General features: G+C 37.9%; 1 protein-coding gene across 1 annotated transcript in view; it reads right to left on the bottom strand.

The window, feature by feature from the left end:
• Positions 1–25662, bottom strand: part of LOC102788577 (VPS10 domain-containing receptor SorCS1-like) — a 48885-nt gene extending 23223 nt beyond the window's left edge. The window contains exons 1-6 of the mRNA XM_006783744.2: positions 24890–25662; positions 10932–10999; positions 8593–8692; positions 8241–8399; positions 6814–6887; positions 174–238 (exon numbers count right to left, since the gene is read on the bottom strand). Of these exons, the coding sequence (XP_006783807.2) occupies positions 174–238; positions 6814–6887; positions 8241–8399; positions 8593–8692; positions 10932–10999; positions 24890–25579 (1156 nt within the window). The 5' untranslated portion in view covers positions 25580–25662. The remainder of the gene's footprint in view (positions 1–173; positions 239–6813; positions 6888–8240; positions 8400–8592; positions 8693–10931; positions 11000–24889) is intronic.
• Positions 25663–27555: the final 1893 nt, after the last annotated feature.

Below are 27555 nucleotides of genomic sequence, written 5' to 3'. Positions count from 1 at the left end.
GGGAAGAAGAATTTCAGCACTGACTACTTTCTTTGTTTCTCACGATAATAATAATATACTTAAATGAAATTATTCATATGTATTTATTATATAAAAAAAAACATTGTTAAACTAAATTGTGATAAATCAATTTTTTTTCTGTGTTGCCAAGGTAACATGTTGTTATTACTTACGCCCATCAGAGACGCTGATCTCCAGATGAATCATTCCTTGTTCTTTGTCCAAGCCCAGTCTGGACCTGTAACATCATGATAAACATTACTTTTTGTTTTATAATCAGTGTCTGTCCCGTGACCCTTAAGAAAAGTGAATGTTTCACATTGTCTGAAGAATTCCTCATTTATTTCTTACTCTGAAGCACATATAAGAGCTAAAGGCTGCCTAAAAGCCCACTTTCGTCTGATGTATGGGCTTTGCTGAAGCCTCCGCATGAAAAAGGTGATATTAGCTCTGGGCTCACTGAGCCCCACCTCTTCTCTATAAGCCTACTGTGCTCTGACTGGCCAGCTTTCCAGTGCCTGTAGTGTGTTACCATCCTTTGCTTGTGAGCACTGCCTCCTCCTGTTCCTGGTGAGGAGATTCCAAGAGCAAAATGTAAAAACAGAGATGAACACAAATGTCTTGTTCTTAACTACAAATGGCAATTTCTCCAATCTATTCTCACATGTTCAAATTCAGTCTGGTATATGAGAAGATCTGCAGCAACAAGGAGCAGCAGGGCATCTATGCTTCAAAACAGACTGGTTAAGCTAATTACCAGCTGATTGTATGATATAACACTAGAGTTTCAATCACAAGCAATATATGGAGAAGTCTATATAAAAGAAATCTGTGATAAGCTTACTTAATCTCTATGAAGATGCAGAAAAAAATGTTCATGTCATGTTTGTAGCAATGGGTTTTTTGATTAATCATATTTGATTCTGGCTCTGACATGAATATTGAAAAGTTGTAAATAACAATGTACATTATTTAGAAGGTTTTACAACCTCGAGGCTAGAAAAATGAATCCAACACAAAAGTGTTTAAAAAACTACCGAGGCCACTTGAAGCGAGTCAATCCCCACAGACTGCTATGGCAAAATGGCCAACTTAGAAGCAATAAAAACCTTGTTTACAGCCTGGCACAGAAAATACATAATACACTGTTTTTTTGTCTTTAGAGGTAGTCTCCTCCATCATAACAAATATATACTGGGTCTTTATAACTCATCCTTCTGGATTCTGGACGTGGCTGCTTTGACTGACGTGTGCTGATGCAGCCTGCTGAACACTATATCTGCCTGCTTGGCCTCGTCTCCACTAATTCAAGTCACAGACTCAAGCCCTCCACTGTCAGTTGCTAGTGTCTTCTGGAGCATTTTCATGAAATAACCTGACTGACATTATGGCTGTGGTACAGCTTGTGCAAGAAGGCTTAGAAATTTGCCCTTTAGTGTTAGTGTTTAGAGTTAAATTCTGGTATTTTACTAGTGTGCTACTAAACAAATTAGCAGGTACACATGTCTGTCCAGTAAACCGGCAAAGTTTGTGGTGGCGGTTTGTTAAACTTTTGCTTTCTTCTCCAAATCTGGTCACTTCTGGGTCCAAAAACTAACACGGCAGCAGCCAAAATGAGGCTTCAAAAGACAGAGCACAGAAAACAATGACATGCTGGGTACATCTATCTTTTATACACACATATGTGTATTTGGAAACTCCACGCTGCCAAACAGATGTGATATTGCTCCAAAGCACCTGGAGCTGCCCAGGCTTCCAGTTGGCCAATCAGAAGACAACAGGCTGTTTGAGATGAAGGACTGAGTTCAGAAGTAATATCAGCTTTTATATCATTTATATTTTATCAGATTTTTTTGGTGTGATTCCTCCAAAGCTACTACAATACAGACTGACAATAAAATATAAAGCAGCAAGCATTACACTGCATGCGCCTTTAAGTTATGTATTAAACAGTTATTCCCAGTTATTCCCAGTAGTTCCAAAATCAAGAAGTTGTTACATTTAAATTGGAGTATTACTATTTTTTGTCACCACTAGTCCTGATAGTTGCTGCATATGGTTCATGTTTTTTTTCATAAACTGCATGAGAACAAGTAATGCTAACTGAGAAATAACTTATTTACATATAAATATAATTGTACTGACTTGCATACATTTGCAAAGGATTAAAAGTTAGTTTAACTTAAAGAACAGGCAGAATTTTCTTTTTTTTTTTTTTTTTCTTTTATCCCCTTAATAAATTATTTTGGGACTCCTGAAGCCCTAAATTAGGATTTCATTGTAGGTCCTCCAATTTTAACATTCAGTGTTTTGTATCAAGTAGCTTAGTAAAATAGCGAGACAAAAAGCACTGAATATATTTGAATAAAGTGGAGCCTTGTACATAATCAGGCTGTAACAGAAACAAAGAAAACTGAGAAAACTCCTTAGTAAGCGCATTGAGCTCACAGTAATTGGTGGGGGTTTTTAATGCTCTTAGAAGTGCAATATTTGTCTTAGATTAGTTGGTTGTCATTTAAATTGCATTAGTGGTCATGAGAAATAAGAGAAGGAGCAGTGGCAATTTTTAGGGTTTCATTTTCCAGGAGCAACAACATAGCAACCATAACTACAGACGCTGACCTGATGGGTCGTTTGGCCTGTACCACTCATTATCTGTAAAGTATACTTAGCTATCTTATTCACTTTCACTACAGATTCTTCACGGTAGCGGTTAAGTGAAGAGTGACTGGAGTGACCACTTCTTGTATTAATAGCAGCTGTTGTGACAGAAGATGGGTTTTCTTCTCATTTTCCATACTGTGTCTGAACTACAATATAAAAAAGCTCCAATCCTGCTTCCCTCAGCACTCTGTAATTGCCTCACAGCTCCATCTCTTTTAATGGACTTTCTGTCAAATACTTCATCCAATTCTATCAGTGAACAGCAGCACTTGGTCTTAAATAACCCCTGCAATGTTACACTATGTTCCCCAATAACTAACGTCTTTTGGCAGCATTTTACAGCAAGGACGCAAGACCTTTCAGGAATTCATAGACCGCTTTGTGGTTGAGTAAACACATTTGATTAAAATATTTGATTAAAACCTTCAGAACTATAAGTAACATACCTGAATTAATAGTATCTAATGCAACAATTTAGGGATTTCAATGGCAAAGATTTGTGAATTATCAAATCATGTTAATGTCTTCATCATGGTGTAGGATGGGCTAAAAAAATTGAAGTAATGGCATTGAGCGATTTTGGTTGAATTCCAAATGTTATAATTACATATCAGAGCTTTCATTCTTCGTATCTTTAGCCTGGCCTTCCAGATAAAGAGGCAGCCTTGTCCTTCTTTAACACAACAAAGCGAATGATAAATAGCAGCAGAAAATAAATCATATTCAACTTTTCATATCAGTATGCAAGAGGTCATGAATTCACGATAAGTGTTACCATATGCTTTTGTAAATCATCTTAAACTGAGCAGTGTGGGATGTCTTTTTTCTTGCATATTTGGGTTTATGTATTTCCTTAAAGACAAAAGGATGTGCTTACACATTTGAGCACTGTAAATTAGATTTTTGATTAATCCTTTGGCATCACTCACTGTTCCAGATGATGGGGGGAAAAAATCAAACATATCTTTAAAACTGGGATTTGTTGCATTAACGCTTCTGTGTTAGTGAGGTGAATTCTTTATTTGGTTTTTGGTTTTTATTTTTTAAAACAAACAACTGTTATGAGTGATTTTCACACCAAACCTTTGGTGGTTTGTGAAGAAAGACCATCTGCTCATGTCTTGTACAAACCTAAATTATGAACACATTCTCTGCTGAAGAGTAGCTGCAGTCTCATGTAAGAAAGAATTTGAAAGTCAAACACGTGTATTTATATACTAACCTACTGTGCGAAAATGTTCAGCTGCCCCTCATTTCTTTATATTTTGCTAGGGGATGTGGACCAGGTGCAGTAAACATACATGGATCTAGAGTGTATAAGGTAAACTGCCTAAAAACACATTTCTAACAAGCTTGAAAGTCAATATTTGGTAGGATTACATTCAACACAGCCTGAAACCTCTTAGGCAAGCTATCTTGTAATGTTTTTGAATAGTTTTCCATGCTTATTGAAGGACATTTAAAGCTTTTCTTTGAATATTGGCTGTTTTTTGGCTGGATCTGGGGAGGCCACTCATGACTGACCGTGTTTCACTGTGTGTTTGCTGAAAAATTAAGCTGTTGTCAGTCAGATGCTTTCTAGATCGTAGATTCTGCATTTCATCATTTTTTAATGTCTAATGGGAGAGGGCCCACCCACATCTACAATGAGCCCATTCTGACTGCCCATAAGAATATTGTTTTTAATTTTTAATGATCAGAATAAAGTATTTAAATGCACAAAAGGCTAAATGTGAATTCTATGAAAACACTGATAATTGTGTACATACAGTGAGGATGAAGTAAACGAACTCACTTAAGGTAGCAAATACCAAATGAATAAATGAAATGAAGCTCATTCATTTACCGCAGTCAAGCAACACTTTTATTATATTATTTATTTAGTTAAAATTTGAATGTCAGTATTTAAGAGAGTGAATACTCTATGATGGCCTTCACAATGGTGATAGATCAGGTATTGTTTTCATACATTATGCATGTGCATGTATTCACTCGTAATAAACATAAGTGGTAGAATAGTATCAAAGACATTCATTTTATGTGATTACAAGTTCCAGCCCGAATTAGTTTGGCCCATCCTTGCACTACACCTGTACACACTGCACACTACATCGAGATATGGCAACTTTTCAGCTAATTTGGCAATCAACTTGGTGCAAACATACAATTTCATATTTGTAAAACTGCTTTATGTTTGACATGTTTCACATATTTAGCTCAAGAAATGGGAACTAATGTGTTTGAGAGAGGATTTAGTAACAAAGTGCCAAAAGATACAATATAAAATAGTTTTTTTTGTCAAGTTGTCTGTTGAATGTAGACTGGTTCATCCCTTCAGTTAGGTTTTTGTATCCTTAGATCAGGGGTAGGCAACTCCAGGTCTCGAGGGTAATTACCCAGCCTGGTAATGAACTAATCATTTGATTCAGGTGTGTTAACCCAGGGTGCGATCTAAAACCTGCAGGACACCGGCACTCGAGGCCTGGAGTTGCCTACCCCTGCCTTAGATGATAATTAGGTCAGTGTTACGTAGCATTTCTCTAAAAGTACTGGACTGAAAATGAGTGAAAAATAGCCATAGTCTATAGGAAAATTATGAAAGACCTTGTACAGTACTGTGTGTAGTTCATTATTTAGGTTACATGGAAAGATCCAGTCTACTTTATGTTTTACACATCATTATAAAGGGATTACAACCTACTCTTGTAGAAGGCTGGTTATTATAATGCTGTGTTTTACCCTGAACATGGGACAGGATTTCTGTGTTGGCAATAAAAATGTTTTTGTGTGACAAGCTCCTTCACCACTGCAAATTGTATTTTTAGTGTATTTTAAGTCCTTGTGGGCTGGGAGTTTGATGCAATAAATACCGAACTTAAACACACACAGTCACTAAATCCTGTGGGCTTACTTCATGCAGCAGTTTTAGCTTATGAAGATTTTCCAACCTAACTGCAAACTGAAATACCTTTAACCCAAAGATGTCCATTGTTCTGCATTTAATTGTATTGACTAGAAAAAAACAAATTAGAAAGTTAACTATTTCTCCTTAACAACCATAAGCAATGAGGCTTGAGGGTAAAAAATATCAGCATCATTAAACAAGGCACTAAAATGCCTTTTTCATGACTTTCCCTGAATTCTACTTAGTCATTACCTCTTCCCTACAGATTTGTATTTACCATAATATTGTCAACATGATTTAAGACTAACAAAAACCTGCAGATCACTCCACTGTACGTCATTTCAAACTTCCTGATTAATATGGCTTTATTTATTTATTTATTTATTTATTTAGAGAAGACTGTGAAGCCAGCTACTATAAAAACTGTCATAAATTTAACACATATCAGCGACCATAGTCCCTGTATCGGTTCCTAAGAGAAGCTCAAAAGCCCCAGGACACAACCTCAGTCCTGACTCTATGCATCAGGTACATGCATGCAAAAAAAGGAAGAAAGAAAGGAAACCAAAAAAAGAAAACCTGACGGATAATGTTCGGGTAAGCCCTAAATTTGTAACATACTATGGTAATCCAAAAATATGCCAAAAATATTTCATGAGGAGACTGCATCCAGTGGATCAAATATTTATAAGTGTGTGTAAACTAGACACAGCGCATTATGTAAAAAATAAAAAGAACGACAAGCAAATATAAAATATTTATAAATACAAGCCAAGCTCTGCCTTCCTGGAAACCTCCTTGGCATTTGCTATTTAAAGAAAAAGGCTTTACGTTTAATTAATTTTTTCCATTTCTGAAAGGACAAATGCAAACATGTTGTTTTTTCTATAACCCAAGGCACTTCCTACAAAGATCTTTATTAAAAAAAAAATGCTTTACATGGCACTTTTGAAAACAAAGCCACAAAGTGCTTTACAATACAAAATAAAAATGGCAGGCTTGAGCTAAAACTTTAAAAATGACACACTTGAGACTCTAGATGTTAGGTTTAAATCTGACTTGATAACATTAATGTTTTGTCTTCTTTGTCATTACTGAAAACAAGCTGCTGACTGATCATTCCCCTCTGTACTACTGTTGTGAGCAGAGTGCTAAAAATGCACACAACTCAATTAACATATTTTGTGTGAAAATAATGCAGCATGTTTCTACCAGAATGACAAATGACTGGATGTTGATCTCACCAGTAGAATCTGTTGGGGACGACGTTGTCATGCACAAGCTGCCATCTTCTTCCAAACTCAACGGAGACATAGAGCTGAAAAATGGGAAGGCATTAATCAAATGTCTACGGCATGAGGTACAGTATAAAGATGATTTTTTTTTTTCAGTATCTCCAAAAGGATTATTTCAAGATTTATGTCCAACTTTTTTTCCAAGCAGCTGCCAAATCTTTAAATTTTGTGGCATTAAGATTTTTAGTTGTTTTTTTAAAAAAAAATACAGCACTACTAAGTGCATGCTTTATGCGGAGATCCACCAGTTCATGTAAAAATGCAGTAACCCTCAGAAGCCAGATTTTAAAAATAAAACAGGGAATGGTGTATATCTACTGTGATGGCTTAAATAAGAGGGAAGTGATATACAAAGTGGTCTCTGAGTTAAAAACCACAGCGTCTTGTTGTTAAAGTAACACAGCAGGATTCCTACCTGACATCTTAAAATCCGTCTTGTAGCTGTCATTGTAATTTTTCTCCATAAAGCCATTTTACTTGTGTTCAAGCAGTCCGAAAGCCTGTCATCTCTCCTTAATGACTGAGCTGCGTGCATCTTAAGCTCTCAGGCTTACAAGGATCGGCAATATTATTTTTGAGTTATCTAAGTACTTACAACTTTTAAAAGGCATGACAGGCAATCAATAAATGTAAAATGAAACCCAGCTATAGCTGCGATAAAAGGAAGAAGGAAAACCCCTGAAATGTAGCTTTACAAAGACATACAGAATGACCTAAAGGCAAACGTCTCTGGAGCATCTTTATTTTGACCCATCTGTGGCTCTCAACTCAGCTTTCATCTTCCTCCCTGCATCATTTATCTCACTTCTCAGACCTTGACCGTTTTTCTCTCTGAAAATCAAGTCTTCCAATAGCAAGCTGGGAGTCCGAATTTGATGCCTCTGGTTTTGAGTAAAGCAGACAGCAGGGTTCTCACACAGAGTAATGGAGGGTGTGTGTTTATGCTCGCTATTGTGTGTGAGTGAGTTTGTGCATTGTTTGGGCGTGTCTAACTTGTTAACTTTCCCCTGTGCTTTCTGAGGACACATCCATTCAGAGTTGTCTGTAGCTGCACCTTATGACCTGTTAAGGGCTGCAGAAGCGGCAGATATCTGTGCTTGTGAAGACCATGTTATGAGAGTTAACGTTGGCATTAAAATGAATGCATCTGGCCATGAAGGCAACCTATGTTCTGTATCATTTTATAGAGAGATTACTTGCAATGTGACCCCACGGTGACTTCAGTCTGGGAGAACATTCAAGTAAAAGTAACAAAAGAATAAAAAGCAGCAAGTAATCTGTATACAACAGCCCACATGCTCATATGGAGATGTTTTTCTGTCACATTTTCAGGTTTTATTGCAATTATTTCATGTCATCTGACAGCTACACTCTACCTTTTGGTCATGGCTGTAAGCCAGGATCCAGTCTTCCTGCTCGGGGTGAAAAAGCAAGCTGAGGATATCAAAGGCTAAGCTGTATTTTTGATAGGACGCTCCCTCGTCAAGGCTAATGAGCAAGCTGCTCTCCACTTCTGGGTCGGTCAGTAACATGATCTAAGACAAGACAAGACAAGAGACAGGGGAATCAGCAGCCCACCATGACAGCATCCATTCCACAGGGCTTAAAGAGTGCTTGTGCAACAGACGCAAGGCACAGACTCCCGCAGGGCTGCGTAGAGTAAAAATCATAATAACCCTGCTGACAGACTTATGAATCCACGTACACGACATGCACGTTCACACTTACCTTCATCTTGTTATTTGGACTGACATACAAGTAGCTCAGTATGGTTTTTGTCCCGACTTTCTCATTGAGCTTTTCATACGTGGTCCCATAATCAGTTGACCTAAAATTCAATTATAGGACAAAGTAAATGGGTTTTGCTGGAGAGAAGAGAAGAACAGCGCAACACCTACTAGTTAAGATGCTGATGGTATCATTAAGCATTTCAGGGAAGCAGAAAATTACCACAGCAGAAGTCGTGAAGCAATTTGCTAAATGAATGGAGATTTTTTTAATTATTAAAATAAACAATAACTCCAGTGTTGCATGTGTGGCTGGGGCATGATATTATTATTCCTTTTTAATTAATAGTGGTATTATAAGTGTTATTATTGTAGTTATTATTGATGCTTACATTTAATTACCACTCTGTCCTGTTTTAGAAATCAAATAAAGGACATATTTGCCTGAAAGCTTAATAATGGGGTTTTGAAGTCATTTTTTCATCTCAAAACAAAGGCACTATTTCAGATTTCATTTTGAATGCCTATTATTTTCACCAAAATAGATATCGGTTTTAGGTGGTTGGTGACATTTCATTAAAATATAGCCATTGCACTGCATAATACAAAAAAAACTTGTGGATTTAGGATGTCTTAGAGGATAAACACCAGTATTTGATATCCTGGCAAGAGAATGCACTGAAATGTGGTACAAAACTTCATGAACTAAGAATGATAATAACTAGAAAATCACTTTGTTTCTTCAGTTCTTGATGATAACATACTGTATAGAAATGACATGTAACGTGTCTGAATTGTTAAAATTCACTTTATTTGCTGATGATTAATTTATATTTCTTTGAGAAAACTTGGAACAATATAGTGGAAAGAAAACTGAAAGAAATCAGCTGAAATTAAAAAACATATATTATCACAAAATTAAAGCAAAATAAAGCAGAGGATGTTTTGTAACAGGCAAATTTAAAAAAAAGTAAATTTATAAGTATAAAGAGGGCAAGAAAAATGTATTTTGGGGCATGATAATTGTATATAAATGATGTTGGAAGGTTCATATGAAAACCACTTTTGGCTGCTCCATTATCCACAAAGGGGTCGCCACAGCGGGTAACTCCACATGTCAGATTTGGCAGATTTGTTACGACAGATGCCGTTCTTGACACAAGCCCAAACAGATCTATGTTCCCAAACTTGAAAGGGATTGAACTTTCACTTGTTAGGCAAATATAAACAATGTAAAGATATGAAGGTCCAAAACTGAATATACATAAAACTTTACATAAATCAAAATCATTATACATACTGTGCATTAGTTACTGTGTGGAGGTGTGGAGAAAAACACATTCAAAACAAGACCTAATACAGTGTGTATGGTACAGGGGAAAAATACTACAGGACTTAAAAATTGATCAGATAATCATAAACCAACCATGCAACTATTCATTAAACTACATGCCTTAAAATGTTACTATTCAGTCCATCTCAACACTGCACTGGTAATATACAAAGCACAAAATAATCTACCTCCAAACTGTATTCAAATCAAATAAAACTTCATTTGTTTAGCCTAAAAAAAAAGCTCCAGCACGACTCAGAGCATTAGTCAGAGTTCATGAAAACAATGAACATTTTTCACCAACAGGAGGAATCTTTAACACCTGGAATAGGTGTAACCATTGTGGAATAGATATGAGAAGGAATTAAGATTGTGTAGTTCTCTTTTTAAATTCCAAAAACCAGGTGATGAACAAATGTAAAACCTTATGACTATTGTCTGTGAAACATTCGTTTTTGTCCTTGTTTACCATTTGTTTCAAATGTATTATTTTTCATTTGGTTTTTGTTTCAATGAAATCGAGTTAGAAAAGCATTGCCATTTCAAATATGCTCTGTATAAAGGATAGGAATGATAAGCTAAAGCTTTATCCTTCAACTATTCTGTCAGTAATTTGTGTTCCTCCCATTTAATTAAATTCTTTGTTGTCCGCATTTATTTTAATGGGCACTTCTTTTAATAACAACAAAAATTAAAATGCTTGTCATAAATATGTGGAAATGGATAGATTCAGCATTTGATGACAAAGTGTAGCCTTTACCAACTTCTATTACACTAAATTAAATCTTTCATCTTTTACTGACAGGAAAGTAACTTGCGTCACTGTGGACACAACAATGACATTAAGTTAATGATTCAGTGTTAATGCTTTTGTGCTGTTAAATGATCTCTCCAAGGGTCCAAACAGGACATTAGAATGTGCAACTACATTAACATCAACATAACAGTAACATCAATGTGTCCTGCTGTATAACTACATGAGTGTAATATCAGAGAGGAGCTCTTACCTCCATAAAGAACTCTCCGTTACTCTGCCAGAGTTAAAGTCGTAGTATTTTGTCAACATGAGAATCACCTAGAAAACAGATCAAACAGATTACCAGCTGTGAAGGTGTGTGTCATCAGTTTTCAATAGCAGCCACAAAGTGTCAGATAGCGAACCAAAAGCCGTCCATGCATGTGTCTTTTAATCTCCCTGACAGACAATGCTTTATTAAAAACACAACAAAGCCGTGATGCCTTGTCGACCCACTACCCCCCATACGCCATGAAGCCTTGTGCATATTCTCAAGGAAAAAAATCTGATCACATATGTATGATATACTGCGTTTTATATACCTATATATTTTTAAGACAGAGTAGATGACCAAGAAATGCTACCACTGGTGAGCAATGACTAAATGAATAAATCAGTAAACACTATAATTTATTCTTGGCATAGAAAGGCAGACCTTAAAAATATATAGGACATCCGTTCTGTAGAGAGTCATAAAAAATGTCACTTACATGTGTGGTTTACAGTTCACGGGGCTTTACCAAACACATAAAAACTACAGATTTCCTGCTGTCTTTCAAATTAATATTAATAAACGGCTTGCTGTGGAAAATCATTCGCCTGCTTTTCTCAGAACGTATCAAACCTTAATCAAAGCCAGTGTGTTTGTATGTGCATGTAATTACTGATGCATGAAGGCGTGTCTACATGCTCTTTACTTGTTTGTTTTTTTACTTTTTTTTTAGTGAAGAAATGGGTTTACATATAATTATATATATTTAGCACAAACAAATGCAGAAATAAAAATAATGTCTGCTAAACAGTCATTGTGAGCTAATGAAGGGCACCACGTGAACTGCTGTTCACGTGGTGCCCTTCATCCTTTACGCAAATTAACTGCTCAAGCAGTGCCCTTTGTGCACTAGGGAATCATAAAACCAGCAGCTCATATAACTCTCTCGGGAAGCCTTTTGAGGCATCTTGTTGAGCTTTTCACCGCTACCTTCTAATTATCAAGCGTTATGAGCATTTGGGGTGACATTCCCTATGATGACTAAGAACTTCATCATATTAACAGGAATTTTTAACTTTTTTTATTAAACTTTTGCATATAGTTAAAGGCCAGACAGAAGTCATTTTCCAGGTTAAAATCAAACAAATCCTTTTCATCTCTATTTGATAAATGTGCACTTTCAGGTGAATCATGTACCATATTTTCTGTAAAAAAAAAAAATAAAAAAAAGAAAATTATTAGTATTTTTCAAAGCTAAATTATTCAATATGAAGTCAAATCAAGTTTGTTCTCAATATGCTTATAATTCTTAAATATACTGTAGATGCAAAGACGTGTCACAGCAAGCGAGCGAGACCATAATTAGGTTGAAACAACAAAATAAACAGAGAGATAGCAAAAGGTTTGGGAGAAAAGCAACTTCAGAGCATCTAACAAGTCAAGAACACTCGAGGAGGTAAGCATATTATTGCCAAGATTTACAATCAAGACCTGCCTTCAAAAATGGGCATACAGATGATTTAGACAATCAAAGTGCAAACCACTGGTTACACTCAGGAACAGGAAGGCCAGATTGGATTTTCTGAGAAAACACCTAAAAGAGCAGGCACAGATCTGAAAAACATATGTGGACAAATGAAACCAAGATGAACTTTTACTAGAATGATGGGAAGAGAAGTATAGAGAAGAAGAGAGCAGCAGCTCCTGTTCTGAAGCATACCACATCATTTGGTGGATCATGGTAACGTTATGGCATGGGCATATGAAACTGGACTGCTCGTGTTTATTGATGTGACTGCTGATAGAAGCACCAAGATGAATCGTGAAAAATAGTGCAAAACTGATCAGGCAGTGCTTCACAGTGCAAACGGATAATGACCCGTAGCATACTACAAAGCAACCCAAGAGTTTCTCAAGGCCATTTTTCAATAGCCGAGTCAGTCACCTGATCTCAACCCAGTAGAGAATGCTTTCAGTTATTATGTACAAAACAGACAGAGCCACAAACAAGCATTAACTGAAGGTGGCTGCAGTATAGGCCTGGCAGAGCATCTCAAGGAGGAAACATAGCATTAGACAGGCCGTCATCCATCCCTATTATTATATCCCTATAAATGGAAGACTAAGTATTCAAATGGCTGCGATTCGTTAACAAAAAAAACCCAAATCAAGCTGAAAATCTGCATTTTGGTTACATATCAATTGTTTTAATTAAAATCCACTGTGGTGTACAGATTTTTAAAAAACTACAAAATGCATGTACAGTAGTTATGTTTTCAACAAATTCTGGACTTTTTTTCAAGTACATATTGTTATTGTTATTATTGTGTTATTATTGTGTTATTATGCGATTGCAGTTTACTTTGGACATTATATGACTGGGGTTGAAATCAGTGATAATTTGCTTTGATTAGCTGTCTACAGATCAGTTAATATTTTATCACAATTACTCTGAGCTGAATGAAAGATCCTCTCAGAGATGTCATATTTGCAATTACTGTATATAACCTCTAAACAGCAAATTTAGTTCATCCTGTTCATGTTTCTCCAAGAGAAAAACCCATTATCTGATATATTATGAATATTACCAATAGCCCACTGCCTCTACCTAACACCACACCGTTAATGCAGTAAATTGTAAATTCACGGTTTAACTTTCTTTCCAGACTGTATTCCCCCTATGCATAGGCTGAGACAGAAAACTCTGACTCTGCTCTTACCTTGTGCTGAATGTATAAAAATTCTCTTTATGGGAGGTAGTTCTAAGATAATCCCCACAGCTTGTTATAACTTTGTGTCCAGACTGGCTTGCAGAGATTTATGGTCTTCCAATAAAATGGCCTTTATGCCTTCCAAAAGTCATAGCCTCATGGACACTGTCATACACAATAAAACAACCTGCAGCAGTCTGAAAATTAGGACAAATTACACTCCCACCCCCTCTTCTGTATGGCAATTAACTTTATGCATTTCCTTGGAAAGACTCCAGGATTACAGCAAAATGTCATGTGTATCTACCTTCCTGCTGGCTGGAAAAGAGTCCTGTATTCTGAGTGATGCTGAAAGTAAGGTGAAACTTGATGGCTGCAGTTAACACGTCAATAAAGTGATACAATATTCACTTTGTTGGAATGTCTGTGTCAGAAAGTGCTTAACATGTCACAGAAGCTATTAAATTGCTTTTTCAAACCACCAGATGAAGGCTCTTCTTTTAATGAATACGCCACATGGTAATTTATCCTCTGAAAATGGTAAAAGAATCTGTTTTAGCACATTTTTACCTTTCAATTTGAACAAAGGTGTCAGCTACCTGGGGGTAAAACAACTCTCTAACTCACTGTTTGGTTCAAATTGTACTCTGGCTTTGGTTCAGTCCTTTCCCTTGTTTTAAAGGGGAGAGGGGGTGAATAAGAAACAAATGTTTAAGAATAATTTTTCCCATAGATATAATAAAAATGCACCTATAGATTAACAGATGGATAAATGAAAGAAAAACAAACTTGACATGCTAGATCCTGAACGCAGCAGATCTTGATGTACTCAAGCCCTCACATTATGGACTCTATTTAGGTTTATGACTTATGCAGGTAGGTAGGTGGAATGGTTCATTTTGGTTTGTACCAGCTTTAAAAAACAACAACAACTGTATACAACTGTATATAAGCACAACATCAGTGGCCTTGAGGTGACTGTTGCTGGTACAAATAAAACTGAATTGAATTGAATTATTTTTTGAGTAACAGATAGACCACATAACCTCCTTGGAGGAGATAAAGAAGTATCAGCAGTTGTTATAAATACTTTTACAACATTGGCTGGATGCTAGAATCAGTTTTAAGGCCCACGTGGACCAAGACAGCCAAAATCAAAAATTGGATTTTTGCAGATAAACAAATCTTGCTTCTCATTCAGCAGTCGTAAAATCATTAAACAATCTGTCTGCGCTTGACTATGGGGATATTGTTTACATGCAAGCTTCTTCATCTACCTTAAGTCCTCTTGATTGTGTGTATCACAGTGGGGATTATTTTTTATATATTTTACATGAACAAGATTAGAAAAGATAGCATCATTCTATGATTTTATTTACAAAGTCCTACTGTAAAAACTCCCTGCTTGCATATGCTCTTTAATTAAATTTAAACACTGTAATTACAATGTCCAATCCCAGGACTGTTAACAATTTAAACATTAGCTGGACCTCTTGTTCACACACTGCACTGGAAAAACTGAATTTAAATACTTTGCTGTCAATAAATTGAAAGAGCTGCAAAAAGCTAGGAAACTACATTCCCCGATTTAATAGAAACATTTTAAAAGGTTATATTTATTTATCTTGAACTAACCTTGCATTTGCTTTTCTTTATTTGTGAATGAATCACGCGTGATGTGTAAGGTGAGCGTCTAAATAACAGATTTAATCATAATAATCAAAACCTTTTGCAGAGTGCTTATCGAGATCGTGTACCACCAGACAAACCACGCATGTTTACACTGCAAATCAACCTCAACCTACTCCTGCAGCTAAGGTGTGGCACATAGAACAGTAGGCTGCAGTAACTCCAGCATGTTTCCAAAGTGGATTACTTGACATCCAAGTGCAAGCAAATTGATTTTTCAACTCTTAATCCTTTGTAAATCTTAAACCTTGAAGGTAAATGGCCTGGGATGAATTTGATCATTATATAAGAATGAATGGAGGCTTAATGGTGACTTAAAGAGCTTAGGGTGAAGAGATTACTGGTGGGAAATGAAGGCGTTGTATGCGGAGGGGTAGGGGCGGTGTGGTGGTAGAAAGCAGTGTGGGGATTCGGTTGCTGAAGGATGAACACTTGAGACAAATGAAATGAGCAACAGACTGCACACTGCAATTCATTCCTACTCTAACCAACCCGCTGATCAGGCCTTATCAGCTGTTGGAATTAAGACGCCTCATCAATAAAACTGTCATCACATTTCGCCACAGCAATTAAACAGATGGATGATTCCATAAAAGCAGTTGTTACAGGAGTTACTCACTGGAATATTAATAATAAAGACAAATATTACACATCAAAAAGTGGTCACTGTCGAAGCTTTTTTTCCCTGCTGCATGCTCAAATGTAACACATCCGCATCACAAGTAAGCATACGATCTGCCGTTAACACAAATACACGATTTATGCAAATTTAATTACTGCATGTTGTCATAGGGCATCAAGATTATGTGTAATGATGACGCTTGAAGGTGTGACAACTGGTGGCGCTGATTTTCACAAATAAGGCAAACTAATTGGGAGAAGAAATGTGAGAACACCTAGACATCCACAAAACAAAGCTTAGCAAGCAAATTCAAAGCTCCCAGGGGCAGCACAGCAGAAATTATGAAACTTCACTTTATGAAATTACCACATTAAACAGCATCATTTAACGCCTTCAAAAAAGAAAGCATTGTCTAATTTTATTAGGGTGTTTATTGCCCTACGACGCACTGCGCGGCAACAAAAGCCTGCAGGAGAGCATGCCGTCATACACTTCAATACCACCTGAGTGAGACACACAATGTACAGAGCCTTTTGTCTGTCACATCAATTTATATCATTTCATTAACAAAGGCAACATTTCCGTAGAGCAGATGTTGCGCTGGAGCTACGTTGTTTGAAGTCAGGGCTGTTGGCTTTCCCATGGATTGCAGGTCACTGCAATCATAAATTATGAAGTAACTTCTCAACAGCACTTTGCACAACATAAACTATCCGTGTCCTGATGAGAATGATGTATAAATACAAGAAGGTGTTAATCGGAGTAAATGTGCTGCTTGGGAATTTAAGTAAAGGCTTTCCGACCTCTGCTTTAACAAGGATGCACATTTTACTTTCATTCTTGCGGAAATAAAGTTCATCTATGATGTGCCTGATGGCAGTACTCTGTTCCTGATTATTCCTCAAATAATCAGCATTTTAAGTGCAGCTTCACATTACAGCTTCGGCTTTTGAGCAGAGCAGCAAGTATGTGACTTTATTGGACTTCTCTTGCCGAGACAACAGAACTGTATCGAAGTAGAAGCTCGGTTGGCAAGTCATCTGAAACGGCTTCCTTACTCTTTCAGCTTACGCTCTCGCATCATTTGCTTCTTCACCCTAAATGAACGCCCAGGCTAGTTCAGCAGCTGGGTTGCAGCAGCATGCTAAGCTTGTGAGTCAGTGTGCACGAGGAGGGGGTCTGATCAATGCAAGCAAGATTAGACAGCAAGTGGGTAGGTTTCCAACTCAGCCAAAAAGTTACGCCCGCTGTGCGAGGAGGATTTGTCTTTTTCTTTTTTTTTTCAAAACTCCCTTTAAATCTTCAGCGCTCACTTTGAAATTTGGAAGTGCTGAGTGAAAAAGTAAAAAATTGAGAGTGTGTTGACAAACCTAAAAGCTCCCTGGACTTCAATATGTTTCCTCTGACGTAAATAAAGTAAAACAGCTGATCCTTCTGTTTGCCAAAATGCATCACTGTAAATCCAAAACGGAGAGCTCGAGTGAGCAAATCAAAGTTATGGTTTTGATTATAAGGCTTTTCTTGAAGCAGCCAGATGGTATATGAACAAGTAATGCAGGTGGCCACTGTAAAATGAAAGTGTTCTGAACCACAAAATGAGGTGCAAACTGAGCAATGGTCGACAAAAGAATATTGACAGCAGCAACCAACTGGCAGAGTGTTTGAGCTGGAGCACTGAGGCACTGAGGCACACCGAGCAGCCGACAACTCAAATAGCACTTCAACAATATAGCAGTAATTTTAACATTAATTGTGAAGATATCTGTGCAAATGAATAGGCCAACTCTTTGCTTACCAACTGGTACTCCAATTATTCTGAAGCTTTAGCAGCTGCTCATGAAACAACACTGAGTCACAGTGGAAACAGCCAGAGCACACGTAACAATGGCATGGACCTGCACAGCATAAGTTGTATTTAAGCAAACACAAAGAAGTGCAAACAAAAAGATGTGTCTGTGACAAAAAAAAAAAGGAAAAAAAATAACAAAGAAAGAGGTGAGATCTCATTATGCATTGTTCCCGGCAAATTAACTTTATCCTTGTCTAGAATAAGATCGTTACCTGATTTGAATTTGGAATTTCTGCTCTGTTAGACCACACTCGGTGCAGAAGAAAGGAAACCCAGGAGGGGAACGCAGCTTGCCAATAAAAAAAAACACACTCAGCAGGATTTCAAGGCGTAAGAGAACCTCACCACAGGAAGGCTTGGTGGCTCGGCAGAGCTGAACTCATCCTGCCAGTAGTTTCTGTGCAGTGCTGAGCTTTAAAAAATCAGTCTTTCTGTTTATCCATGCAGTACAGGCAGTACTACAGCCATAAATTGTCAGGAAAAATGAATTTGTTGTCTTCGGTTGTCTTATGCTAAGTCATGGTGTTGCGATTCCTATCATTATGTATTTCATGAATTTATTTATGTGTGTGATGTTTCCCTTCCCGAAACGTTACACCAAGCCCCTCGGGCTCCACATCCCAGCCAGGAGTGAGCAGAGCTGGTGGAGGTCCATTCTGGCTGCGTCGGTCAGTGGGCTGTCTGAGGATGTCTGAGCATGTCAACAGGCTGTTTGCTGTTTGTGATGCTTTGCTGAAGAGACAGAATTTACATAGGCGGGATAAAATAGTGGAAAGGTGTTAATGACCGGACTAGTTTTTGAACCCAGCACAAATAAAAATGGCAAAACAGCAGCAATATGATCCAGATTAGAGTTTGCTGCAGAGAAAGCTGCACTTTCTTTTGTAATTACTTCAGTGTGGCATTTGATAGAAATGGGACAGGAAATTGTGTCAAACTGATCAACAGGGAGATGTGAAGTCATAAATCCCTTTCATGTCACTGTTTATTCATTAAGATTTAATTTAGCATTGACTTATATGAGTATAGATTTAAAGAAAGCAATAATGACAGCATTATTTTTGCTTTATTACATTTATTAATGATGAGCTAATTTTGGATAAGGTCCAAAGACCTCTGAATTTTTTCTGACCCGTGTGCTCATTTTCTTAAAAACATGGGATATTGTATGTTTGCTGTGCCTTTCCTCTCCTTACAAACCAAAAATGCAACATCTTGGTAAATATGATTATTTACTTTCCTTCCAACACTTTGCATGTCTGACTTATTTTTGACTGTTTTTTCAGGTCCACACAGCAGTTTTTTTAACCATATACTGCTTATTTCATCCAATTTTATCCTGCATATTCCTGGTGCTGATACATTAGCATTTTCTTTGAGTAAGGCCAGCTTTGTACTGAAAATATCACACTTTGGGCAAACACAGTATTCTCACTGTGGCTCCGGGATGATGGTATATATGGGAAAACAGAGAAGAAGAGGCCTGGAAGTTAGAAAGGAAAGAGATATGACTTTCACGTTTTTCAGCACCCTCAAGATTTATTTGTTTGTTTTATTAGCATGAAGTTTCCAGCCTTAATTTTGATGTATTAATTTACATGCCTCCATAGTGCTCTAACATCAACATTTTGCTTTTGATTCCTTAATTATCTTGGGAAATCACATCATTTTATTCACACTGGTAGTATAACTGAAACCACATCTTTAACTGATAATTTATCCTCAAAAAAACAGGTGCTGGCAAACTTAAATGTATCTGTAAACCTAAATCTTATCTTCCGTTTTCAGTTTTATGTAGTTGGGGTGCGGTAGACTCATGCTTTTCATGTAACAGCAGAGATTTATATACATATAAAAGTGAATTATAGGACAGATGTTTGTATTGACTGTGAATACACAAATGGCCATCTCATCATTCTTATAGCCCAAACCTAACAAACACAAAGACTCAGCTCAGCAACATTACAGTTAAAAAGATACTGTAGTGATGCTTACCCATATTGACTTTCAAGGGCACAGAAGACAGTCATAAAGTGGAACTGGAGAATGACAAAATTTTATCTGTGATTCAGTCAGTGAGTCATAGAAACGACTAAAAACTCGGATGAAACTGGTGACTGACTGCATACCTGGCCAGCCTCCAGTTTCGCAGTAGCGGATGAGACAATTCACCAAAAACTCAATGAGGCAGATGAGGAGAAGCTGCGCACCAAGCTATCAAGAACGTGATCTATGAAGAGGAGGATGCCCTCCACAAAAGTGGGAAAGCTGAAAATATGGATTGTCATGAACTGCGAAGCTTCTCCTGGAGGTTGCTCAAAGCAGAGAAGCACAGAGAAATTCAACACTACATGCACAGAAGGCTTCAAGCTTGACCATGCTAAAATAGTTGTGAACCACGTTAAATGTCTTAACCCCCAAAAAGCTCAAGGACTGGGAGATGTATTAGGAGCCTCTCTATCTATCTACTAGTAATTTAAGCATACTTTTGGACAAAAATGTTTGAGAATTTTCCTGGACGTCGTAGCACTCTTCCATATCCTGACCTTGAAAATATGGAAGGGTGGGGAAAAAATGTTTTTTCTACTAACACTATCAATAATTTTCTGCTTTTAACTTTTTCCTTCACAAAACAAATAACACAATGTGCATCCTGCATTCTTCTTCTTCTGTGTAGCAGCTGGATAAAGTGAAAATAAAACGGAACAGATGTTTTCAAGGTCATGTGATGCTGGATCGTATCCCAGCGTAACCTGGGTAAGACCTGGGACAGGTTTGACAGCCTCACAGGGGAAACGGAATGACAAGCACTTTCACACCTGCAGGCAATTTAGACTTTCCGATTCACCTTGCTAGTCTTTGGACTGTGGGAGGAAACTAGAGCACTTGAATGAAGCCATTCGAACACAAGGACAACACGCAACCTGAACATCATACCCTCTAAATTACAACGTTCAACATTAAACTAACACATCGTTTGTTCAGATAAATTGGGTGCGACCCACACAGCCCGATCCTGCAATATTCTGCAGAAGTTATTTGCAGTGCTGCCTCTGTCACACTGTTTTTGTGATTTTTCCACATCATTTGAAGATAAATGTTTAGTTGATGGGGACTCACGATGCCCGATTATTTACCTGATTAACTTCTGGTCACCTGTCTTGCACTTTTACCAACACTGCTCACCAAAATTCCAGTCTGATTTTCCACATGGCTGCCATAAAAAAATCCATTATAGATTACAGCAAGCATGTTTTTAAAATAAGTATTTTATATTGTGTGACTAAAACTGCAAGTTTTCATTGATTTACCTTATATATTGCTGGTTTACCTGTGCTCTGTGGATGTATACGTTTTGGCCAATTTATACATGTTCTATAAGCCAGTGAACTGAAATATTTGCTGTAAGCCTTACCCACAATTTTTCCATCCATACTGTAGATTCCAAAATTCAGTCTAAGCTCTCAGCTAAGATGCTTTTTCTATTTTACTAAGCAGAGGAGAAGAGACAGTCCTCCCCTGGAAAACAGCTGTCAAATGAGAGAGTCGCTACCTTTAGGCACCCTTATAACCTACGAAATGAAACTTTGAAATATGTGTTTAATGTTTTAAAAGGCTCTGTTTTAAAGCAAATTCTGAAAATTAGATAACAGTCTTACTCCAGCGTGCCTGTCTCAAGCCAGGAATGGTGATGACTTGTGCTATGATGGCTGAAACAACAGATTGATCACAATTGTTTATCCGGAGGACGTGTTGGAAGAGACCCAGTGCACTGAAAAAGATGCAAGCAGACTATAAGAAGCAGCCTGTTGGAGATACACACACCTCGTTTGTTCAAGTAAAGAGCGACAAAGTCTAACGCAAATATGGTTTATCAAACACTATCCACCTGTGGATATTTAAGCTGTTATAATTCCTCCTGCAAAACACATTGTGCCCTTGGCTCCACTCAAAAACCCAGTGCTGAAGAGTTTATTGAAATAATCTAATGCAGGTAAACCATTGAAAGTTATTTAATGCTACACTACAATTCAGCGTGAAGCAAACATTCAAATATATCTCAATTCATTGCAGTTTCTTCTTCTTAATAGAGTCCTTGAAGCTTGCTAATTAACCGCTACAGTTAAATTGTTCAACTCTAATGAAGGCAGCCTTGGTATTGAAATGCTAAATGTGACAGACAACAACCACATGAATTAGCAGCGTGGACTGAGCACTACTTTTGATTTTGCCTGTTTTTTTGTGTTGATTGAAAAGCTGAAAGGATGTTGCAGCTTCGTTTGTGAACCGTGATAATTGGACAAATGATAAATGAATGGCACCATCCATCAACTAGGCTTCAGCAAATAAGTAGCAAAGCATCTGCCTGAGCTGGACAGAAAAACTAGATATCAAGGCATGTCGACATCAAGCTCGGACGATGTGTGTCACAAACCGTACAAACTGACTGGATTTCTTTAGATGTATTGCTTCATCAGTTATTATATTTCTGAGTTTTCAAGCAAGCACAACAAACAAATATCTACATTTTTGAGCACTGCTAAAACTAAAATGTCATGGAGGACAAATATAATGTGATAACTGTGTAAATTCTCAAAGCAGGTTCCCATACAAACTGAGTTACATGGGTCCCTAAACAGTTCTTCTTTCTTTGTATGACAGTCAATAATACAAAATGTGTTATTCAGCCTGTGAGACAAGGCTGCTTAGGCCTGTGATGTGTGATACTGAATGTCTTCTTGTTTCCAGGGAATCTGATTAAAGCCCTTATGACTAAACTGTAAGTGTTAATAGATTAAGCAAAGATGTTTAATTAGGACAAGGCAACTCGCTTCATTTTGAAATAGATTACTGCTTTAAATAGATTTATTTTAAAAAGTAGACCAGCTGGAAAATGTACACGTTTTCTTACTGACCACCTGGCCTCCACTTACACACATGGAGAAAGAGAGAAAGAAGGGGAGAGGGTGTGGCAAGTAGCACACACACACAAACAAACACATTAGACTGTGAGTAGGCAAGGTGAGATTCTGCATAAGGGGGAAATTTGTTGAAGCAGAAAGTTCGCCATGCAACTGTGAAGACGATAGTGCCAAATCCTGCTGAAAATGACTTAATACAATAATAGGTTTTGGAGTATAACTAATACTATTAATTAAAAGCCGACAAAAATACACAAAAAAGCACTTTAATCACTTTTTATTACTTTATGACTTTTGGATCTTTGGTACCCCAAGATACTTCCCATCTTATACTGTAACTATACTGCATTATGGATGATAAGCTTATTTACTTTCCTGGCAAGAGGTAGAAAACTGTGTGCTGTGAGGCTTATAGCTTAGCATAATGAATACAAACTGGGAGAAAACTGTTAAGAAATCATTCTAGTCACCCCACAAAGCAAAAAAATTCTGCTGTTGTTGTAGACAAGATGTATCATACCAGTTACTTTTTGGATAAGCTGGGGAAGCAGTTTCCCCCGTTTCCAGGCTTACTGCTAAACTCGGCTAACCACCAGTTGGCTCTGGCATCCTAACTAGTGTACATAATGTACAGAGGACAGAGGATCCTTATCAGAACTATGAGCAAAAAAGCCAATAGGTGTAACTGCCCTAAAGTCAAAGCAGAGCAATACTGAGGTAATGTATTCAAATAGGAACTTTCCACAGCTATGCTGATGACACAGAATTATGCACACCTGTGCAGCCAAATGATACGATAAGTCTGATGAGTAATAACTTTGTGAGACGCATGAAAGACAAGCAAGGTAAAAATACTTCTGCTTTGCCTCAGGGCCACAAGAGATGTACTGTCAAAAAATCTTAGCTCTCTGCTTCCACAGTTCAAGCCTAAGCAAAAGACATTAGTGAGAGTGTGTTGGACTTTGATCATAGCATTATATTACACCATAAAATAGGAATTCTCTCAGCTGAGTAATATTGCCATATCAAAAACCCAGTTTGTGCTTAATTCTCAGTAGACTAGACAAGCCTACTGTGTATTTCAGTGGTCTTGCTGAGAATTTTATTTGTCAATTACAAATCATTCAAATTCGTGTGCTTGTGATATTGACCAAAACAAGAAGAAGAGAACACTGAGTGATTCTGGTTTTAGCTGAACTCGGTATAGCTCCATATATATTTTACATATATTAAATAACTTGTTTGTCTATATATATATGTTTCACCAGCTTCCATCCTCAAGGCTCCCTGTTGTTTTAAGTGTCTTTACGTTTACTCGCATCCTCCATGTAGGTTGTTTGAAGTTCAGAACCACAATCAGACCCAAGAAAATTGGATCTGTCCAAACTGTAGAAAGTATGTCCCTCTGGATATCAGGGAATAACCCCCACTGAGCATTCTCTTATCTTTCAACCTGTAAATCCATTTGTCTCCAAGTCCTTATTTTAGCATGTCATTGTATTATGATGTTATTTCATGCTTCATTTATCCTTAATTTGTCTTTTAGTCTAAAGGACTCCAGGTTTAGGTTCTTTGCAAGATTGCAATTATATTGATTCTTAATTATTACGCTATTATAACTTTCATCCTATACTTTATCTGAGCCATTCTTATATAATGGGTGGTAGGCGAATTATAGTTTTATTTATTTAATCTTGGAAATCATATGTATGCAGAGAACTTAGAAATGAGTGACTGACCAAAACGGGGAAAAGCAAAATGAGCTTCTGTGAGTGACTAAATGGGAGAAACACGCACAAAAGAGCAAATGGGGCATAATCCCCTTAATCTATGCGTGCAGAACATTAGTTTCTTTTTCTTTACCATATCTGCCAAGTCAGCCGATCAATAAACAACAGCATGAATAGGGTGTGCGTGCACGTGTATGTGCGCGTGCGCGAGACAGACAGAAAAAGAGAGAGGGAGAGCAAGGGAGAGGTTGAAAGGCAGAGACTGATTCCTTTAAATTCTGCAAGCTCTCAGTTTTAATCTTTTATCGCGTTACTCGTGCTCTAAATGAAACATCTGAATGAGTCTTACTGCCACGTAAGACCTGTGGATGAATGATGACCACACTGCGTCAAAAAGAGGTCCGTGCGTAAATCTGGAGCACATTAACTACTTACGCTACTGTTTTGTCCGGACCAGTGCACCATCGCCTGGTTATGAGCCGTGTCCTCGGTGAGCGCAAATGTCGAACTTGTGAGGTGAAACTCCTCCTGGTCCGAAACCGAAGCATCCTCCCCGCCCTCGGGTCTGAATCCGGACCAAGTCTCTGTGCTCCTCGCGCTACGTCTCCAACTGGTCACATTCCTGTCCTCGTTTTCCGTCACATCACCAATTTTATTTCCCCCATCGTCTGTGTTATTCTCGGTTACATTGCTGAGAAAGGGGGAGGACACGCGTGAAGACACTTCAGATTGGGAAAGTTTCTGGTTACTGCTTGGGGCGCCTTTATGCAGAGAACTTGAGATATTTCCCCCAAACCGTGGCTGTACTTTGGACGAACTTTCTTCGCTCGCGGTCAGTTCTGCATCGTAGTGCCTTTCGTTTTGGGGGGTGACCGACCCCTCGGTAAATCTAAGAAACTCTTCAGCTGTTGCCTCTCCAAAATTTGTCAAATCCAGCGCCGAGAGTTCCCGGGGAAATGCTGCGGAAATGAGCGGCAGCTGGCAAGACGGAATGCACCTTACCTCCGCTTTTGTTCCGCCCAGGATGGAAGTTAGGGTAAAGATCCAAATCCACTCAGAGAAAATGATAAAAAGGCAGTGACCGAGGCGCGTCTCCATTCTACGTTGATTCCTACTTAAAAACATATCATTTTTTTAGTCTTGAGCGAGTGTCTGTCATCACCTGGTAAAGTGGTTGAATGTACTGTGAGGAGGTGCAGCAGCGCGCGGACAAGTGCTCCCAAGTACTGATGCAAACGATGCATCAGAGGAGGAGCTGGAGGCTGAATCCTGCACAAGAGGGGAGCGGGGCCGATACCCCGCATCATCATCTCAACCTGGATTAAAACAAAAAAAAAAAGATGAAGAAGAAGAAGGAAGGAACAACAAAATAATAAAAACAAGCATAGGGGCTGGGTGTAACTTAAGTTTATTTCTGATCAACAGTGTGACAAATAGTATGTCATTATAAAACATTTAATTTAATAATCATCTTATATCTTGGTAATTATGCACAGAATCAAAACAGCCTGAAAGGTGATGTATGGGGTCCCTGCGGGGGAAGTCTGGAAACATTAGTGGGTCTGCCACTGGCAGTCTTTGTGAGGAAATGTTACTGACAGGAGCTTTATGGAAGATACAATGAGGCTTTGCATTTTCCATTAGCAGGTCTGAGTAATCAATTAACAAGATTGCCTGTGTTCACTGTCAATTATGTCATGCAGGTAAAGTCCCGGCTGTGGCCTGCCTGCAAAATGGGCTGGAAATAGTTTCACTTACGCTTTGCTCCTGTATTATCCATTCAATACAGCTGAATGGAGAAAATGCATATTCCCCAAATTTTACCTGCTGTTTTCTGTGGCCTTTTCTTGGGGTTAATGGAGGCTTGAATAACAGGAAATAATGAGAAGAATTCAAAGAAGAGGTGAGTGAGTAATCAGTCTTGCTACATCTCTGATCTCTGCTGTTGAGTATAAGTGCAGAAGAGTGCGCAGGTGTCACGGCAATAATAACGATCCCATTATTGCCATGCAGTGCATACAGCAAAAATATATTGTTATATTTCTCTATACTTTGGGCTTTGTTCCAGTCAGCTAATGGTGGACCATTAGGAGAACTAGAGCCTGTCCAAACTCTGTGATTAGATTCTATTTCTGGGCAACATTTAGTCAATAGGATGAGGATGCTGTTGACTGGTGAGTGATGCCGAAGAGACTCCCTATATTGAGCTGCGTTCTCCCCATCGCTCTGAGCTGCGACGTGATCCTGTTCCACATACGGGTCAACTGCACAGAGACGTCTTTCATTGCCAGCCATTAGTGATGCAGTGAGCAAGAGCTGTCTCAATCTGTTTCAGTTAGCCCCCACCAGACAAGGGGAAACCAGTCTATAATGCAGATTGATGGCTGACTGAGAATTTCAATCACAGAGAACACTGGATAAAAACCTCAACTTTCGACTGTAATGAAAACCTCAAGCAAAGTCCAACTGTTTCAATACAGAACACCTATTTTAAAAATGGGAAAAAAATGGTCTCTTTTTTCTCTAAGTACGAGTGTGTGTGTGTGATTGACACTTCCACAAGTTTACACATGTGTGTTTCTGTGCTTGTTCTGCCTTTGTCGAGTTCACAGTAATTATGCAGTGATCATAATGCCTGACATATCTGCTTAGTTCAGATGTGGATAAGCAGTTCCTGCAGTTAGCTTTTGTTTTGCTTGTAATGTCTCTGTGATAGATAATGCTAAAAAGTTATCCTCAGCATCACCAATTTAGCAGATTTATTACGTTTACTGATTACTTTGTCATATTATTCAAAAATGTTTTAATCAGAAAACAGTGAAAAGAGGCCATTCCAATATCTTAGTCTAAGGTGACATTCTGAAATTACTTGCTTGATCTCAAAAAAATCTCCCAAACCCAGGGGTCATTTGATTTTAGCTCATATAAATGAAACAAGCAGTTGTGTCACAGGGAGAAAGTCATTTTCCGTGGATAAACCAGTAGCCAACTAATCATTAAACCCTGAGCTGCAAGTCTTGTTTTCTTTACGCATTGTTGAAGCCACGGTAGGAATAGGAAGTGTAAGAAAAAAAAACTTGTAGATGTCTCAGAAAAAGGAA

Source organism: Neolamprologus brichardi, chromosome 13 (genome assembly GCF_056152115.1).
Source record: "Neolamprologus brichardi isolate AB-2024 chromosome 13, ASM5615211v1, whole genome shotgun sequence".
In the NCBI taxonomy this organism is placed as follows: Eukaryota; Metazoa; Chordata; class Actinopteri; order Cichliformes; family Cichlidae; genus Neolamprologus; species Neolamprologus brichardi.
The sequence above is the reverse complement of the archived record's forward strand: the minus strand, read 5'-3'. Positions and strand labels throughout refer to the sequence as shown.